Source organism: Corapipo altera, unplaced genomic scaffold, assembly GCF_003945725.1.
Source record: "Corapipo altera isolate COAL_440 unplaced genomic scaffold, ASM394572v1 23b, whole genome shotgun sequence".
NCBI lineage: Eukaryota > Metazoa > Chordata > Aves > Passeriformes > Pipridae > Corapipo > Corapipo altera.
Genome location: NW_020884885.1, coordinates 8,924,402 through 8,943,779, shown reverse-complemented (window position 1 = coordinate 8,943,779; position 19,378 = coordinate 8,924,402). Strand labels below are relative to the sequence as shown.

The 19,378-nt window shown below is 41.6% G+C and overlaps 1 protein-coding gene across 7 annotated transcripts in view; it reads left to right on the top strand.

Moving 5' to 3' along the window:
- The window catches only part of PHF21A (PHD finger protein 21A), a 128,182-nt gene extending 118,021 nt beyond the window's left edge, over positions 1 to 10,161 (top strand). For all 7 annotated transcript variants that reach the window (XM_027641924.1, XM_027641927.1, XM_027641920.1 and 4 more), the window contains 4 exons: positions 5,688 to 5,843; positions 7,421 to 7,496; positions 7,813 to 7,916; positions 9,828 to 10,161. In XM_027641924.1, the coding sequence (XP_027497725.1) occupies positions 5,688 to 5,843; positions 7,421 to 7,496; positions 7,813 to 7,916; positions 9,828 to 10,082 (591 nt within the window). In that variant the 3' untranslated portion in view covers positions 10,083 to 10,161. The remainder of the gene's footprint in view (positions 1 to 5,687; positions 5,844 to 7,420; positions 7,497 to 7,812; positions 7,917 to 9,827) is intronic.
- The last annotated feature ends 9,217 nt before the right edge of the window (positions 10,162 to 19,378 follow it).

Genomic DNA, 19,378 nt, shown 5'->3' with positions numbered 1-19,378 from the left:
ATTGTACCTGTTCAGTGTGGAGAAAAGAGTTCTCAGGAGTTGTAGTGTACTTTGATTAAAGTGCTTACATTTTAATGACTCATATCTACAGGGCACAGTTTAAAAATCAAAAGGTGCTTGCTATTTCTTCGTACCAGTGCTGCAAACTCCTTCTGTAATCCTTTTTTTTAGAAAAGACATTGTCACATATAGTTGAGGCCCAACCATTTGTAACAGGCTTTAAGGAAGAGTTGGATCATTTTATTTTCATTTATATAGTTGCACTGCTGTAAGTACATAGACTGAGAGACCAACCCTACTGACCACGTAGAATGGGGAATAGAAACCAATTCTAATGGGGAATAGAAGCCTCTTTACTGTATTTGTTCTGCAGAAGTAACAGGAGTAGAAATAGTACAAATGTGTCTGAGGCACTGAAATAAATAGATGCAATTCTGATACCCAGGGAATATGTATGTGAAATTAAAAGGTTCTATCTTATATAGTAATTTTTGAGAGCAGGATAGCACTTGACTGTAAAAAGCCTTTCTGGACAGTCAAATGAATGGGACTATGAAGCAGCCCCTCAGAGATAAGGTGGGACAGCTTCCTATCTGGGGACTTTAAAAAGTAAGCAGTACAGATAACTTGCAAATATGCTGAAGAGCACATATTTTACATTGGCCCCAAGAGAAGGACTGGATGATGGGGTGGGGGTCTTTTCCATCTCTGGCGTGTGTGTATGCTGCCAAGTCTTTTCCCACTGTGTAAGAGCTTTCAAAACAGTAGGTTGAGTTGTTGCCCTGTTTTTTGGCAGCAAGCTAAATCAAGAATAATGAATTTCTGTAGCATTCAGATCTAGTTCTGAATGCCCTTAATGTTCTGGATTAGAATCATGTTTAGGCCTAGGTTCTGGATTTCTTTAATATTTATTAATTAATCAAAATTTAAGTGATTTAAAGGAGACAATGGAAGATTACACAGCTGATAATAAATGTTCTCTCCTACCCAAACATACCATCATATAGCACAGTAACACTCTTTTGCCTTTAAAATTGTATATAAGTCCCCTTTAATGTTTTCAGACAAGGTGTTTAGTTTTTACGTATGCAACAGGACTAACATTTTTAAAGGGTTTAATTTTTTTAAGAATTTTATGCCAAAGTCCCATTCAATACATATTCACTATCAATTGGGCTAATTTGGTAGACTTCTCAGAAAATACTTGGTATTGAATTCTGCTTAAAATAAGATACGTGTAAAAGTAAAAAATATATTTCAAAGTGCTGATAATTTTTTTTAATTAAAAATAAACTATGTAACAAAATGTGAATCTTCAAAGATGGCAAAATATCAGAAAGGAGACAAATATATGTTCTTTTGTCATTGCATCTTATAATTCTTACTTGCTAATCATAAAGAGAGGAATGGTTTCCAGTTGCTGTCATGAGCTGGAAGGTAGTCTTCTGTTAATATATTATCATAAAATTACCGTATAAGCTTGTGCAGTCACATCACTTTTTTGTGATTTGGTTTCCTCTCTTTATATATTTGTCATGCTGCGTGCTTCTCCCATCTGAGTTTTGAGAATTTAGCAATACTGGTAAAAACCTTTAGCATCGTTGGCTGGAAAAGCACTGTATAATGCTGGAAAAGTAGTATATATTTAAACAGCAACAATACAAGTCATGCTGGAGGTAAAGACAAAGAGGAAAATTAGTTCTTTGGCATTTAAGGACCTTGAAACTTAATTAGATGTAGAATACAGTATCCACTGAAATACTTATGCCACAGTTTATGACTGGTGCTGCCACTGAGGAGAACTGTGCTGCCTGTCACCAACAGTCCTTTCTCATCCTTGAAATGCCTCCTATGTTGTTTCAGCACAGATATATCTGAGGCCTCATAGTGATCTGCATAAGGGAACTGGCATAGCTAAAAATTATGAGTTTTAGCCAGGATTATGCCCTAATCCAGTTAATTTTATAGACACACACATTCTTGTGCCAGCTTCATACAGGGTGAAATGTGTGTTTGGGCATATACAGAAAGCAGGATCACTTCTTTTGGCCATGAGGCCAGACCGTGTCATGTTGAAGAGGCTCTACACTGTTAGCAGATGATGTGACTATAGAAAGGTCTTTTATTCTAGATGGGATAGAACATGTTGTCTGTAGCCTCCAGCTTTTGGAGACTTAAAAATGAAAATACAACAAGTGCATGCCAAAGAAAAAGGCTATTTCAGAAGTCTCAGTTAAAACAATTGAGCAGTTCATCAGACAGATACAGAAAAAGACTGCAGTTTTGCCTATCTTTAAAATATTTTTGCATTAATTTGCTGAGAAGGTCTAATTCCTATAGGCTTTAGAATGGAAATTTGATTTTAGCACTTGAGTAATCTTTGTGTTTAGCCAGCCTATGAAAATTGCAAATCAGGCCAAGCACTTGGCATCAGGTTCGATGGCTCAGAACAGCCTTCTTGAATTTCTCCTGAAATGTCATTCTCTGAATGACAGGGAGAAATTTTGAAGGGAGGATGAAGCAGAAACTTGAGATGGGATTGGTGATAAGAATGGAGGGATAGAAAGTAGGAATAGAACCTGGGAAAAGGAAGTAAGTAATGCAATAGGCAGGATTGAGCAAAGCATCTTTTTTTTTTCCTCTCTCTCTCTCTTTTTTTTTTAATTCCCTTTTTCCTGTTTGGCAATTGTTTGTGAACCAGTTGGTTATGTATGGCTCTCCCTCACACAGCAGTGGCATATTCACCTGGAAGATAGCAATTGCCTTTGAAGGTCAATTACTCAGCAGTAAGAATTGTGCAAAAATCTCTATTCTAGTGATGGTTCAAGTCTGTGGTCACAAAATGCCTTTTCATTAGTAAACTCTTATATCAAAGCAACGTTTCAATTGAGAGAAGCATCACAGAACATTCAGACTGCAAAGTCAAACCCATAGAAGTTAGGAAAGGCCAGATTTATTATTCTTCTGATAATTAAATTCATTTACATCGTACACTCTGATCATCTTTATTTATATGGTCATGAAAAATTCCTGTAGCAGAATGTTTAGCTTTCCCATGTTGTTCCAGTGAAATGTATGCATAAGTATAGGTATTACATATTCAAACACACAAACTACATTTGATACTGTATTGTTCAGTTCTGTTGCCTAAAGCCAGGCCCTGCTGCTCTAGACACTTTATAAAAATAAAGAAAACTGTTAGTTATCCAGAAGTCTTTTATTTGTTTTCCTGGTCCCTTGATGAAGAGAAAGTAGAACAAAAAGTGATGTTGAATCACCTTTTATGATGTCTCTTCTGAAATTATTCTTCAGTCACTTCAGCCTGCCTCAGTGAGCTCTGCTCTAGCCTAAGTTGACTGCCTACAGCCTACACAGAGCTGGTTCAGAAGCTGAGGTTAGTAGGATGCATGTCACAACATCAAATCCAGAACCTCTTTATGCGTATATTTATTAACTGCCCATAAAACCTGGGGCATTTCTTTGGAATCCAGCAGTGGCTGGGTTTTTGGTAAGGACAGCTATTAATTGTGAGGAAATGCCCTGAATTTTGCATTGCCAAACATAGGACTGTGAATTTTGTGCCTGTGTGTTGTCATCTCCATGTATTCAGCTGCACTGCACACTGATCAGCTGTATCACTACAGGTTTTGCAGCATTCAGTGGATTTTGGAATGTTCTAGGTCTAAATTTATAAATATCTTCTCCTCAAGAAGAAACTACATGTGTCACTTTTGTAGGTCTCTTTCCGCAGGGTATGAGATATAACAGGTTTGGTTTTCAGCAAAGCAATAATTTTGCACCTGAGCCACTTACCAAGAGCCATTGTGTAATCTGTGGCAACCCAAGCATCTTAAGATATGTAATTCTCTGAAGTAGAATTTTTTTTCTAAAATGAGAGAATTTTCCTCTTAAATTTTTCCTTTGATTGCGGAGGATTTTATTTTAGCTTATATGACATTGCCTGCCTGCCTTCCTTTCCTTGTACTCACAGAGGAAAAGAAGTTCTTCCCAGCCTCTTTACACATACCACTTCACAAGAAGCATGAAGTGTCACCCATTTAGTTCTTCATTTAACACTGAGGAACTCTTTGGTGTTAAAGGATGAAGTAATACCATTATTCAGCTCTCAATGATCCCTGGGAGATATGGATCCAAAGCATGGCACTGAAAAATCACTAAAGATTGATCCTTTACAAAACATGAAATCACTGTTAACCTTGGGAATTAAGAGAAGAATAGCCTTCTCTTTGAAGAACAGCCTCATGAGCAAGATTGCTGGGAAGTAGAAACCTGAGCAGGTTGCTTGTGTGTCATTCTTCTAACATGTGTATTATTTTAGCCATAGTGGAGATTAGTGTAATTTTTTTTGGCTGGTAACTTAATGTGTAAGTGCATGGCCAAATCTGCCATCCCTCGAAATTGATAGAACTTATTCATGCACCTGAAAAGACAATATACATCAAAATGAAACCTTGCACATGTTGATATTTCATATAGGGGAAGCATATACCCACAGTTTCACTCAACACACACATCTTAAGATCTCAGTCTTGAAGATCTGGGGTGTGTGTGAAACTTCGTTGTAAGTTGCTGAGAAGTTTGTATTTCAGACTCTGGGTAGGGCCTTGAATATGTGGAGTTTCCAGGGCAACCCACAAGTGGTGAGAGGAGAGGGCTGGGTGCCCCTTGCCTTCAATATGAATGCTGAGCCACCTTTCTTTTCATGCCTCTTTGTTCAAATATCCTGAAAACAGAGAAAAGCAAACAGAAACACCACCACTGCTCCTAGCATGAGGTGGGAGTAACAGGAGGGGAGAGAGAGAAGAAAAAGTCACAAAAATCAGACCTACCTTTTTGGGATATTAATGACTGTAGAAAAAATTCTCTCTAATGGTGAAGCAATAGTAACTAAACCTAGTTGTTTTAAAAGACACGGCCAGTCATGTTTTCAATTATTTCTTTTTTAAAAAACCCTTAGTTAGAATCTCTCTTGATATTCTTTCATCCTGGCTCTCAGCCTTTGTTAGTGATGAAACAAACCACTCTCTGTAGAGAATGAGAAAGTTTCGACTCACAGCTTTTTCTGGTGCAACTTGAGGTAGCCTAAGTGAAGTAAAAAGAATTGTCGCAGAACATAATTAATTCTGTCCTTTTTCATTTACAAGCACAGCCCCTTTTCCTTACAGTTTCATTTTTAAAGGTGACCTAAATATTTGACAGTGCTCTTTTAAGTCACTCGGGGTTTCTTACATACCATTACTGGCAAAAGACAGCCTCATCAGCATTCCTGGAGTGGAGTTGGGCTTACATCCAGAAATGAGGAGGGTTAAGAAAGTGTGTAGCTCATCAGTTCAGGCAAATAAAAAGCAGGGTAAAGTGGGAATTTTAAAGAAGAAAGACTAGGGGATAGCAGTTGTTAAGAGAAGTTATGTTAATAAGTGTTTGCTGTACCATTTTGCCTCTGGAGGACAGAGGGAGTGTTTGGGAGGACTGATGTCAGTGACATGCTGCCTGGTTTTCCTGTTTCACAGACTAAAAAGGGCTTGATCTTTTGGAATCCCCTTAGAAATAGTTTGTGCTGTAAACTTTCAGTTCAACTAGAATGTAGATGTCAAAGGCCAGAGTTCACTTTTTGCCTTCTCTCTCTCTCTTTCGCTCACCCACACCCTTTCCCCTCAATTTTGTAGGGTGATATCCATGAGGATTTTTGCAGTGTTTGCAGAAAAAGCGGGCAATTGCTGATGTGTGACACCTGTTCACGTGTTTATCACCTGGACTGTCTGGACCCGCCTCTGAAAACCATTCCCAAGGGCATGTGGATCTGTCCCAAATGTCAAGACCAGGTATTGTTTGACAGACAGGGGGAGTTATATACAATGCACTGTGAAGATTTTTCTGTGTTAAAGAAAATAACCAGATTGCTTGGGTTACTTAAACCAAGACAGCCTGACACTGAACAAATCTATTTGATCTGTAATAAGGCTTGTGTGAAATTAATTAAATTACCTGTGTCAGAATGCATGCAAATACAAAACTGTTAGGTCTTGCTCCCAAATTTGGAATCTGTATTTGTTACCCTGGTGTTTTTGCTCTTTTTCTGGGCCAAAGCATGCAGACTTTTGGGAAAGATTATCCAGGACCGATATTTCTGTCTTTCTACCCATAGAAATTTTGCTGTTCATCTTAAGTTCATTGTTTCTTCAAAAGTTATTAGTATATTCTTCTGGACAAATAAATAAAACATTTGCACAAGCCTACCTCTATAGATAGAGCAAATATAAGCCCCTCTTTACTCATATAAAGAGGTTGTCTTCAGTGATCTCTTTAATAATATCACCCAGCTTCTGTATAATGAGGATAGGTGAACACTTTGGTAGTCCTTCCTTGCAGATCCCTGTCTGAAAATACACAGTTGAAGTGAACAGATTATATTTTAATATTTTGTTCATAATTGCATTGAGATTACAAGATGAAGAAGTAAACTATTGTATTCCTAACCCTTCCATGGAACTCCAGAAATTGCAAAGGACTGCTGATAATGAGCAGCCTGAAGCTGTTAGCATTCTGTCTAACACAGCATGCTGCTTGGTCACCCACATGACCTTTGGTTAGCCAGGTAGTGATGTGAGAAAACAGCCTGACATATGATATGCTGCTCAGAAGAATTCCTGCTCTTGCCTACTTTGACCTTACCCCTCCCCTTCATATTTCTGTGATAGGTTCCCACAAAGTAGGAAGGGAGATCTGAGTAATTTCACTGTAAACTGACCGAGTCCTCTGTCTTCTGAGGTACCACTCTGATCAGTTATTAAAAATATCTTTCCTCTCAAAAAAGTTTGTTAGGAAGCAAAATGTAGGAAGGATATGAAAGACATAAATGATGCTTACCCTTTTAAAGAGAGTTTGACAACTCTATTAAGATGATTCTGATAAGAAGGGGAGATAGGACAGTTTCATGTTTTACTAGGCAGGAAGTGTGATGTTTGAATGTATGATGTGGAGACTGTTCTGTGGCATGAAAACTTTTCTCCCAGAACAACTAAGATCAGCAATTTATCTGAATCATGAAGTAATGTTTATGTCTCCTGGAGAGTTTGAGTTCAGATATATTATCCTTTCATTCCTCTTTTGAGTTGTTCAGTTTCATTAATAGATGTTATTTGTGGCTATGGAGGGAATTTAGGAAAATGCTGACATTTGTAAGAAACAGGCCTGTTCTGTGGAAGCCACAATACAGTTGTGAATAATTCACTCTGTTAAATCTCAGAAAAGGTCTGTGAAACTTCATGTTAACAGGGCTGAGACTAATGATAGCCATGAAAGAAAATCCTCAGTCTTTCTCTCTTTCTGTCTCTCCTTTTTATTTTCTCAGAGGTAGATTTTTTTACCAGCTATATCTCTATAAACAATTTTCTTTCAGATGCTAAAGAAGGAAGAAGCAATCCCATGGCCGGGAACTTTAGCAATTGTTCATTCATATATTGCATATAAAGCAGGTAGGAAAATGGTGGACAACACTTTTGTTTCACTTTTAACATAGGAAGATGTTATTTTGGGAATGGGACAGAATGGTACTTCCTTTAAAAAAGGAAATTAAAGGAGAAGAATCTTAATAACTAGTGAAGTGAAAATAGCAATCTAAATATTTGTTAAGCCTTCTGTGATGCTTATGTATGTGAGTAAAATTTGGGGGGTGATTCAGTGCACAAGTTGTTGAATTGACTTTAAACCCGGTTATGCTCTTTACATGAAGCAGTTTAGACCCTCTATTCACTATTGTAACAGAAACATTTTAAATATCCTGTTTTGCAGCAAAAGAAGAGGAAAAACAGAAACTACTTAAATGGAGTTCAGATTTAAAACAGGAAAGAGAACAACTAGAGCAGAAGGTCAAACAGCTCAGCAATTCTATAACAGTGAGTATTGTCCTCCCAAATAATTCTTCACCTGTGTTCTAGTGCCAGAATGCAGAGAGAAACTATAATAGAGTGACTTGATGTACTAGACCTGTCTTCCACTGGATTTACTGAGAACTAAGTGAGCCTTTTCCTTTGGTTTTTAGGACTTTGGGGAGCAGGAATGAAATAAAGGCAACATATACTTACGTTGAGTCTCTTATACATGATCCATGCTGACCGTGTAGGTAGACCTGTAATATCAGGAGGTGACAAAAACGACACAGAGCATTATCATCTGTGGGCAGTAGATTAAATCAAAATCTCCAGTGGCTCACTTAAAGAAGAATGGTTGAGCCTTTGTGTGTAATGAGAGTTACAGTCTTGTTGAGCTTTCCAGACCTTCCTGATGCAAAAGCAACTGTTTGCTCAAGGATGACTCTCAGGCTCTTGGCATGTTACCTTGGCAGTCAGCACCTGGACACTGTGCAGGGCTCTGCTTAGTATTTAATTAGACAATGTCATACTTCAAACCGGAAGCTTTAGTTTCCACCTTAGTTTATTGCAGTAATTGCAACATACATATTAATTTGCCCTCTCTTCTCACCTTAATATGCAAATCAGTCTCTTGAGTTGCCAGTGTAAATTTTGAGCCCCTCACTTAGTGCGGTCCTGGTCAGTATCACTTAATGAAACACAGCGAAATCTCCGATGCTGCACATCGGTAAGGCTGGATACATAAGAACAGACTTCTTGAATACAGATGCACTTTCCAGGCTGCCTGTCTTTGCCTACTAGAACAGAAGTGTCCTATGTTTTCAGGCCCCTCAGTACTGACAATACAATAAAATGATTGGGAGCAAACCAGTGGTGAGGGGTGCTGGTTAGCAGTTTGCGACACTGTTATCTTCTGATTAGCAGTAGCTGGGTGTAACCTGAGCAGCACTAAAGCACTTACAAGGTTTCTCAGTGAGGCACCCAGGCAGATGCAAGCCTTTAACATGAAGAATTGGCAGTGGGTAAAGAGAATGTTTATACTTACATTGGACCTGTCCAAACCAGACACAATCGGTCTGGATTTTATGGTGTTACTATGGTGCCAGGAGCTGCATGTGAAAATAGTAAAGCTAAAACCAACAGTTTCTGGAGATCAGCATGAATAAAAGATTTAAAAAATGTAGAAAGGTTGCCATCTTTGCATAAAAACCTGAATGTAACAGACATAGCTACTGTTTGCTCATTTTTGAGGGTTTCAAATATACATATAAGCAGTTTTTCACTCTTGAAACATCATTTGTGGCCTTTTTAAAAAATTATCTTACCCTGATGCTTAACTGATGAGCTAGCTATGTTACTACCACTTCTAAGAGAAAGAAGTGGCCGCAAAATAAGATTTTCAAGTGAAGAGGAGTTTGTTTTCCTTTTCAAGTGCCCCTTTATTTATTGAGAGAAGGAAGCGATGTTCCTGCTAAAATGTATGTGAAAGCAAAGGCTGCATCCCACTAATGGTGTGCACACACACTGTCAGCAGTCAGCTGCAGTAGGATGCTTGAGCTTGCAAATCTGAGCTAAAGAAATTTCAGTAATGCTATACTAATAGAAAAAATAGTAAGAACATATACTTGGAAGTTTTCCTTCAAAAGGAACACAAAAGGATGGAGCTGTCTGTGTTCATTTGCAGAACACCTTGGAATAAAAGGGAGCCACACCAGGTGACAGCTATGTCCTGGCAATTTAATTCCTCAGCCTGCAATTATGAATTCTCCTGTGAACACAGCCCAGAGACTTTTTTTCTTCCGTGTTGGAAAAGTGAAATTGTAGATGCAGTCTTTTCTAGGTTCTTACATTTAGATCCGTGAACAGCATATTCCTTCTCTTACCTGCTTTCATTCATAAGCTTGAACTTATTACTGCTTTTCTGTTTTGCTGCAGAAATGCATGGAAATGAAGAATACCATCCTTGCAAAACAGAAGGAGATGCACAGCTCCTTGGAGAAGGTAAAACAGCTGATCCGCCTCATTCAAGGCATCGACCTTTCAAAACCCATAAACTCTGAGGTCAATTCAGTAGCCATCTCCAACGGCATGGACTCCACTAACAATACTAATGCTGCCACCTCCACCTTAGCCCCCTCCCCTTCCCAGAGCTGCATGGTGAACTGTAACAAGGGCGATGAGACTAAATAACACAGTGAAGTTAAGAAGGAGCCAAGGGAGGTGGCGGCGAGGAGAAAGAGCAAAATAAAGAAACTCTAGAAAAGCAAAACTGGATTTCTTCTGGAAAGTGCAGAATTCTTTAGTTCTTTGGTTCCAGAGAGAGCGTGAAGATGCTTGTGCCAGGCGGCACCGGAGTTTGCCAATTGATCCTTCTTATTCTGTGTGTACATGCGAAGTTTGGATCATGTTACATGAATAGTGCCAGCTGGGGGTTCTTTGCCAGCACCATGCCAAGTGAAATAATATATTTACTCTCTCTATATTTTACACCAGTGTGTGCCTGCAGCAGCCTCCACAGCCACTATAGGTTTGTTTTATTTTTGTTTGGGGTGAGGAGCAGGGATAAGGGAGGAGAGCAGGTTTCAAGTTCCTATTTGCAGAACAGTTTGTTTAGCTAGGGGAAAACAAAACCAAGTCCAAAGAGCCTATGGGCTTTTCCTGTTTCTAAACTCTCAGTACTATTAAACCAAAAAAACCAGAAATATAAATTATCAAATCCCAGTGCCCAGAAGGGACAAGTCTATCAAATAAGCAGTATTTACTATTGTTTAGACAGGAGATTTACAAAAGGAAAGGAGATGGACTTTTCACTGAGTAACCAGCACATATAATCATATAATCATAATATATGCTGAGTTGGAAGGGACCCACCAGGATTATCGAGTCCAACTCCTGGCCCTGTGCAGGACACCCCAAGAATCACACCATGTGCCTGAGAGCATTGTCAGAACGCTTCTTGAACTCAACCAGGCTTGGTGCTGTGACCACTTCCCTGGGGAGCCTGTTTCAGTGCTCAACCACACTCTGGGTGAAAAACCTTTTCCTGCTATCTAATCTAAACCTCTCCTGACTCAGCTTCATGCCGTTTCCTCGAGTCCTGTCACTGGTCACAAGTGTGAAAAGATCAGTATCTGCCCCTCTGCTTCCCCTCACATGTATAGGCTGAGGATCTACTGTCCCAACAGCTTGGGGTTAATCCTGTTCACATTAAACAACAGACTTGCTTTGCAGAATTGGTTTGGGTCCTCACATTCATCCAGAAAGTCTATGTTGGGAATGGGAAAATGAGGGCCAGAATTCAGGGTCAGCTTGGAGCATTGGATGGAGGTGTCTCAAGAGAAAATGTGCATCAATTACTTGAAAATGAGATTTCAGCCCTTTTCTGTATTTATAAACAACAAAGGTATCCTGAACAAAGTAGCACATAACCCAGATGTGTGAACTCAACAGAGAAATGTCCTTTTCTTTCACTTCCTTTCTCTTCTTTTGGTAACAAGAACTAAATAAGGAATAGAAAAGCTGTTTTTCAGGCTGACAGTCTAATTAAAGAGGTAGATGGGACCTTGCATGGTATAGATTAGAAGTAATAGTGTCAGTGAGATACAGTGAGTCTTTGTGAGTCCTTGTGTCATCGTTTTGGGCACTGTTTTTTTATGCAAGGGCAAAATCTTTGTATCTGGGGGAAAAAAAACAACTTTTTTAAATTAAAAAGGAAAATAAAAGATATTGAGGTCTTCCTAGTGTTACTTAAAATAAGATCAAGGTAAGAAACATTGTAAAAAAATTACAAAAGTGCTATTTGTTTCCTAAACAAGTGATTTCTATTAAAAAGGTGTCAGAACTGGAGAAAATGCTGTGTACTTAGAATTTTTTAACACAGACTTTGCTTATTTATGATCACATTCTGCTGTGTTTGTGTTTTAAAATCAAATGGGACAGTTTCAGTAGATTATATCATACATCTACTGGCTAAACTCTAAAGAGAATCAAATCCTACAATGCTGGATCTCACCCCACCTGGAGGATCGGCCAGGCTTGTCTCTGTTGTTACCATCTTTCCCCCATTCTTTCATGTGTTTGTAACCCAGAGAAAAGCAGTTGACAATGTGCTTGTTTAAGGTTTTTACAGTTTTGTGATACGGACTGATTAGAGCTTGAGGATGAAAGACAGTGAGTTGGTTGGACTGAAATCGCCTTCCATTATCTCCTCTTGTTTAAGAAGTTCATCTCTTATGTATAATCTTTTCACTCTAGACAGCAAAGCTTGCCTTGTGCTTCCTGACTGTGGGGTCTGTCTCAGTTTAGGGTGCTAATTGTGGTCACGTCAGATTGTGTCCCACCCAGAGCTGTCTAGTTTCACTACTGCACATAAACATTTGGGCAAAGCCTGTTTCCACTGGAAGTACTTGGAAAACTCCCTTTACTTCTGGTGGGAGCAGAGTTGAGCTACTACGTACACAGTGTGAGGCAATGTCTCCGGTGGTGGCCTTGAGAGTACAAGTTGGGTGGCGAGGCAGACCTGCTCAGCCATTTCTAGTGGAAGGTAGAAAAGCTTTGGATTTCAAGGATGCATTTCTGAGTCAGAAGAAGCGAATACTCCACTAAATAGCCTGAGACAGTTTCTTTGCTGCCACAGCCAAATGGGCTTCTGTGGAGTTCTTAGAGCTGTTTTCCTCCCTCTCCCTTAGGTTGCCCTTCTGCCCTTTAAGGACTTTATTTCTTCTGTAGGAGTGTGCACTATTTTCAGCTCTGAGCTCAGAACTGATATCCTGAGTTCTCACATTTGTCTGCAGTTGGGAAAGTGACTCTTAGGTGCACTTCTCAGCTGTGATAACCTCGACTCTGTCTTTTGATGCTTGAGTTCTGTTCTGGAACTAGTGGAGCTGGAAGGATAAGTTAGCACAAGTGGCAGGGAGACAGCTGGACAGATGACATCAAAACTGATTGTACTAAAAATGTCCTTGCATCAATCCAGTTACCAGTGGGGGTCATCACCACAGGGCAGCACTGGGCCAGGAACCCGTAGCATTTAAACAAAGGACTGTCAATTTCCAGGGTGGAAGAGAGAAAGCAAACTGAACATGAGCCTTCTTTCATAGAATATGAGCCATCAGCTAATGGCCAGATATTCAGGAGAAACTGCCTTTTTGAACAGGTTGCTCTTTAGTTGTCCACTTGGATAATTCTTAACATCATCTTCTGAAGCATTGAGTACATTCCTGGTAAGAGACAGTCTCAGGGATAGGTGTGCTGAGTCTTCATGGTTGTCATGTTGTTTCTGGTGTTACCTGCTGAGCTCTCTTGGAAACACTGCAGTATTTGGAGGTAGCAGGCTATGCCTGGAGACTAGATAGTCCTTCTGTTTTCTTTGCTGATTCAGGAGGGAATGGAAGTGAAATTCACTAGTAGCCATATTTAAATTTGAGCACAGTTAACCAGACAGGAGATGTTATAGCAGCTATTACTGCTTTTCTGAGGCATCTTCTTGTCTCCAGAATCCAAGTAGATAAGACTTTTATGTCCCTTTTGTTACAGCATTTGTGTTCCAGACTGTAAAAGGATGCAGATCTTAACTTAGACTTTTTGATACTGCTTAGATAGTTTTCTCTCTCTCCCACTGATCCTGTTCAGGTGTTTTTTCTCCCGGCTCTGCAACAGTCTGGAGCAAGGAGCATTCCCAGAGCTGCAGTGGCGCTGGCAATGATGCTGCTATGTAGACAGAGTAAATTGGGATTATCTCTGCCCAATTACCAGTAATAGGGTGGAAGGGGAATTGGCATTTGCTAAATACAGAGGAAAATAGATTTTTTTTCTAGCTGCTCTAAGAGGTTCCAATCAAGGAAGAAATTTAAACTCTTTGACAGCTTAAAGCTCAAGTTTGTGTTCTGGGTTTATATTGGTTTAGGGGTTTTTCTCATGTAATGTTTGAGATAGAATGAGTTTACACTAAAACTTCTGCTCTTTGAGAAGCTGTCATATTGAATGTGGTTTTGTATTTCCAAACCACCACCAAGATATTAACTAATTCTTATGTCATTGCTTGTCATTGGTGGGAAACAAGTGGCTTTTAAATCTCTGTTACAAGGGAAGCTATGAGACCACAAAGGAAGCTCATATCAGAGACAATCCTGGCTCTCAGCCCAGTGCTAAGGACTTTTAAGAAGTACCCTACTTCTTTGCTCAGAAATAGAGCAAGTGCTGCAGAAGTTGTTTTTTCCCTTGTCCTTGCAATCTGTTCTTTAAACAGCTGGAAAGGTGCATAGTGGTCAGAGTGGCAAAGTGAGCATGTGACCTGGCTAGAAGGATTAGTACTATCATTATTATTCTCATTATTTTTGTTTAGAGCCAACAGTGATTTTAGTGCTGTATAAAACCTAGTAAAAGCAATAGTTCTAGGGATGATTGGCAGATAGAGTGAGTAGCTTGGCTGATTCTTCCAGGGCATCATTTTTAGCCAGGAGCTACCATGTTGGTGGGGTGAATTAATGTTTTGCATTAGCAAAACAGGGCTTTGGTTGTAAGCAAGTTTCTGTCGGTGGGGATATGCATTAAAAACTGCTACCCTAGAAATTAAATTTTATGGGCAGACCTGTTAGTTTTATTGTTGGCAGAAAAACAATATTGTAGTTTATCCTTCCTAGCTGACCAGGCTTAAGAAAGCAAGTCTGTATTCCATCTGTTTAGAAATGTGAACCCTAATTCTGACCTCCTTGGCTTCAAATCATCTTCTTCCATGTACTGTTGCAGAGACAACAATAAAAAGCAATGTGGTCAGCATTCAGGAGAACCCAGAGTGAAATCTCCCTCTTAGGCCCACCAAGCTGTGACAGCCCACAATCCAGGGAGTAAACTCTGAAATTTCCTTCCCATGTGGATACAATGGGAAATATTTGTGAATTTGTAGTATGCATGTTTCTCTTTCTTTCCCCAGCTGGGTTGCACACTGCTCTCTTTGCTTCTGAAGCACTAATGATGAATACAGGTTTTTTAATGAAATGTGTTTTTAAAATAACATGGGTTTAAAATATCATATATTAAGACGTTAAACCAAAATTCACTGTTTTACTGAGGGCCTCTCTCAATGAACTGCTCAGATGATCACTGAAATACTGATATTACACTTCCTTGTTGACCACTCCCCTTTGGGCAGTTTGTTGTGTCTTTTTAGGGCTGACCCTTTTTCACCTCCATTTGTCCTCCCTTGGAATTCTGAAGATTGGGGCAAGTTCAGCCTTGCTGGGTTACTGCAGAGAGTTTTCTGAGAAGTCTGTAGGAGTCAGGAACCTGGAGAAAGAGGAAGATGTTTTGTCATGCAGCTAACTCATTTGGCACTTAGGCTTGCCTGGCCAAAAAACTACCTCAGCAAAGGCCATTCCCGAGCACTATGTGGATTCTGTAGTTTCTGGCATTCAGAAGGCAAAAGGTCTCCAAAGAACCCTCCAACAGCCATCTAGGTACTGCTGTCTGAGGGCATGTGAGTGAACCTTGCAGCGACATGCTGTTGGATCCTTGTTTTCAGTGGTCAGACCTGGACCAGGGAATGACTCAAAAATCAGATGGGATCAGGAAAAGATGATAGCTGCAGACTATCTTGTCTCCTGGTTATTGCAGTCTTACTCAGACCCTTCTTTAAGCTCAGTCCTGTTTGTAACTCTACAGAATGGAATGTAATACTTGAAAAGTATGACTCTCTCTATCCTTTATCTTTAGCTTCCATTTGCCCCCTGTTTCTCTCTTATTTGGGATAAGAATTTTCTGCATCATTGTGTCTTGTATAGGCTGAGCACATAGTTGATCAACTTGCCAATAAAGAAAATTATTTATACCATGCACTGGTAAGCTTGGTAATTACAGACCCATGAAAAGACAAAACACCTCTCCCAGAGGTTAATTTAAGATGTGGGCTTGTTTCAGAAAACCAAGACCTTACCTGTGTGAGAGTCTGTCTATATCCCTGTCAGTATTACTAAAATGAGTGGTGAACAAAAAAAGAGGCTTGTCAAGAGAACCAGTGCTGTGAAAATCCCTGGGCTGTGCAAGTCCCTGGCGTGTGTCTCATGAGAACAGCCAGGCCAGGGCTTCCCATCGCTCTAGGCCAGAGGTGGGTGCTGCAAGGGACAAAAGAAAGGACAGAAGCCTCTTGAGAAGGCTCTCGGGGGGTGAGGAGTAGAGGGCTTGGAGATGGGAAAGGAAGGGAGAAAGCAGGAGGAGCAAAGGAAACAAAGATTACATGGGGTAAAGCAGAGCAGAAAGGAAAAATGTGGAAAGAGAGAAGGAGGGAAAGTGAGGGTAGGAAAAATCCAGGAGTGAAATAGGGCTCCATTGTGAGGAGATGGGTATTCCTGCAGTTAAAGTTCAGTGGAAAGAGTAGAACAGAATTGCTCTTTATCCTACCTCAATTTCGGACATGGGTTGATCTGTATTCCAAAAGGAGCAAGTGTGGTGGTAGAAGAGCTGCCTGGCTTCAGGAAGGGAAGGAAGTAGGGACTAAATCATCCCTAGTTCTGCTTCTGCCGCTGAGTGATCCCATTCTGACAAGAGCCTTATTTGACTTCTAAGCCACAACGTGGGGATAAGGCAGATCAAGAAGACCTTGGGGCAGCCAGAGTCTGCTCTAATCTGGACCATATTAATTAAACATTTTCTTGGCTAGAAGTATTCCGGAGACTAGCTAAAGGTTCAGCTCTGCTAGTGTGGTTGCACCTTCCTAGTTCAAGTGTTACAATTAGCCTGGTTAAAACCAGCATCAGCTCCCAGAGGTCCTGGCTCCCACTTGAGCAAAGAAGACAATGTGAGGCAGGACCTGTGACTTAGGTACTTTTCAGCTATCACTTGGAGTATCTGTGCAAGATTCCTGCTCTCTGGGCTGTCACATCTGGCAGTTCTGTGCCAAAATCCCTCCAAGCAGCAATGCCTCCCTGTTTTCTCAGGGTCTGGATTCTTTAGGGACACATGCAAAGGGGCACTTCACCAGTGCACCGAGACTGTGGCATGTGGTAAGTTTAATGTGACCTGTCAGAAGCTGAGTGCCCTGCCTCTGGGCTACATTAAGCAGCAGCCCGTGGGACAGGCACCCTCCTGGGGGAAAACAGCTGTCCCAGCTCTCGAGTGTGAGCAGGGAGTAACCTCTGTGTCTGTACTTCTTCACTCTGTAGTATCCAAGCAGGTGTCAAATGCTTCAGAGAGAGAGAAGCTCAACCCAGTCCCTAGTTCTAGAAAGAAAGAAGTACTTAAGGGCATGTTTACTCTCAGGAGTGCCTGGGGAACTCAAAAGCCATGTAAGCTTGGCTCTGCCTGTCCTAGGTAGAGCTGTGGGATGGAAAGGCAGCAGCAGCGAGCAGTATCAATCCATTGGCTCTCAGCATTTTTCACCACCTGGGGAGTTTGCATCTTTTTTCTTTTTCCTGAATTTGCACTGGCAAATGTAAACCTCAACCGATTCCCGCCCTTTTGTCATGTGCCTTGTTAGATCTCTGTTGTTGGAAAAATAATGAAGTATTGTTGCCTCTGAGCTTCAAGATATCACTTTTCTTGGTGAGCCCTGGGGTTGTAGCTCAGGCGGGGAAAGGAGGCAGTGGCACAGGCCAGCTCCTGGGGCTGTGTTCAGTGGCCACCCTTGATTTTGGACCCCCAGTGCTGAGGTTTGATACTGTAGCAGGACTGGGAAGATGCTGTGTGTGTACAAGGGCGGGGGCTCCCCTGGCTTGCCACCCAGGTGTTGGCCTCTCAGGTGGGGCATGCCAGAATTGAGGGGGGAGGGAAAGAGATGGCTCTGTGCCTCTCATTCAGCTCTGTAAAGCAGGTACTGGCAGTTCTGACTCCAGAAGACTGGTTTTCCATGGCTGCAGGCACTGGGGTAGGCATTGTTGAAAGAAGCTCTGTGCTGGGTGCGGCAGGAGGCTGCGTGTTTCTGCTTGTTCTGGGCTACTGTGTAATTTCTAATCATAGTCTCATATTTCTTTACTTAAATTATCAGTGACATCAAAGCAGTGATTGACTCTCGAGCCAGGCATAGTCTTACCTGTCAGCTCTCCAAGGTATGTTGTCTCTGAGTTGCTCCTGATGCCATATGTGACAGGCAGCCAAGACCCTCCTTAAGGAAGGTTGTTGCTCCTGCATAAGCCCCTGCGACTTGGTCAGCTTCCTGGCAGCCCCATGCAACCAGAGCCAGCAGGCAGTTGTGTCCCACAAGCAGCTTCACTCCAGTTACAGCTGTAGGGTCGTCCCAAACGCTGTCTTACACTGTCAGAGACATCTTGGCTGCCTCTCATAGCCCCACAGAAGCAAAGCATGCCTTGCAAACTCCATTAAGCAAAGTTTAAGCGAGGTACCAGGGGGAAGGGGGGATCCTGCTAGTGCTGACCTGTTCAGACTCCTGCGGAGGAAGGAAACAACTTTGCTGTGTCAACAGCAGTGCAGTGGTGGTGAGCTGCTGCTGCCTGGGAGGTCTGGTGCAGCACTGGGGTGGCTGCCCATGCCGAATTTTGTCTTTGTGGGGCTGACTGGCTCTAACCTGCCAACACCGTGTTGTCTGCAGCTGAGGGCAGGAGGGTTGTGAAGGCAGCTCTGCTCGTTTAGAGAAAATACTCAGGCCTCAATCACGGCTTCGTGTTGCTGTGATCATGGTGGCACCATCTCAGTAGATTTGTTGATACCACCACCCTGCCTGTGTGCTGTGCTTCATCCCATTCCTCCACTCCCACCCCAGTGTTTCACCCAAGACCAAGCTGTAAGCAGAAGTCCTGCCATGGGCTCGGAGCAGGACCTGACCCTGAAGGGCTCTGTATCCAAGCCCTGGTCCCTCCTCCAGCCTGTCTGATTTCTCCAGGTGACTTTGGTGAACAGCCCCCCGTTCAGGCAGTGCTGCCCTGCAGCCACGAGCCTGGTGCTGTGCGGGGATGATGGCAGCTTCTTTCCCAGATGGGTTTGTGAAGGCAAAGCCATGGCTCTGCCCTCTGTGAGCCGGTGCCACCTGTGCTGTCCCATTCCCCACCAATCTCCTGTCCTTGCAGGCCCTGGTGTAAAATGCCCTTTCTGACTGGTACTGCTCTGTTGTCACAGAATCACACCATGAGAACACCGACTTGTGAGCTGGTTTGGGTTTTTTAAATATCTCTATTTTTTTTAGCCTGATGCTCATAGTGATCTGCAGTCTCTGCTGCCTTCAAGTTCCTTGTGGTTTCAGTTTTGGTACAAATGTGTTTAGATTTTAGCAAATTAAAGTTGGGGGGAGGGGATACAGAGCATCTGATCAATTTGTATTTATTTATTTTAACATTTTACTAAATAAAACACAGTAAAATCTCTTGTCTCCTTAGCTGTATGTACCAGGTGGGGACAGTGGGTCCCACAGGCACAGGGCATGGCGTAGTGCCCATAGCAAATCCCCAGCCCCAGGAGGGGTTTCTGAGCATGGCTCTGTGCGGCGGCTGTGGCGCGCTCCGCTTTCTTGGCAAGGAGAAGGACACTGTGTTAGGAGAAATGAA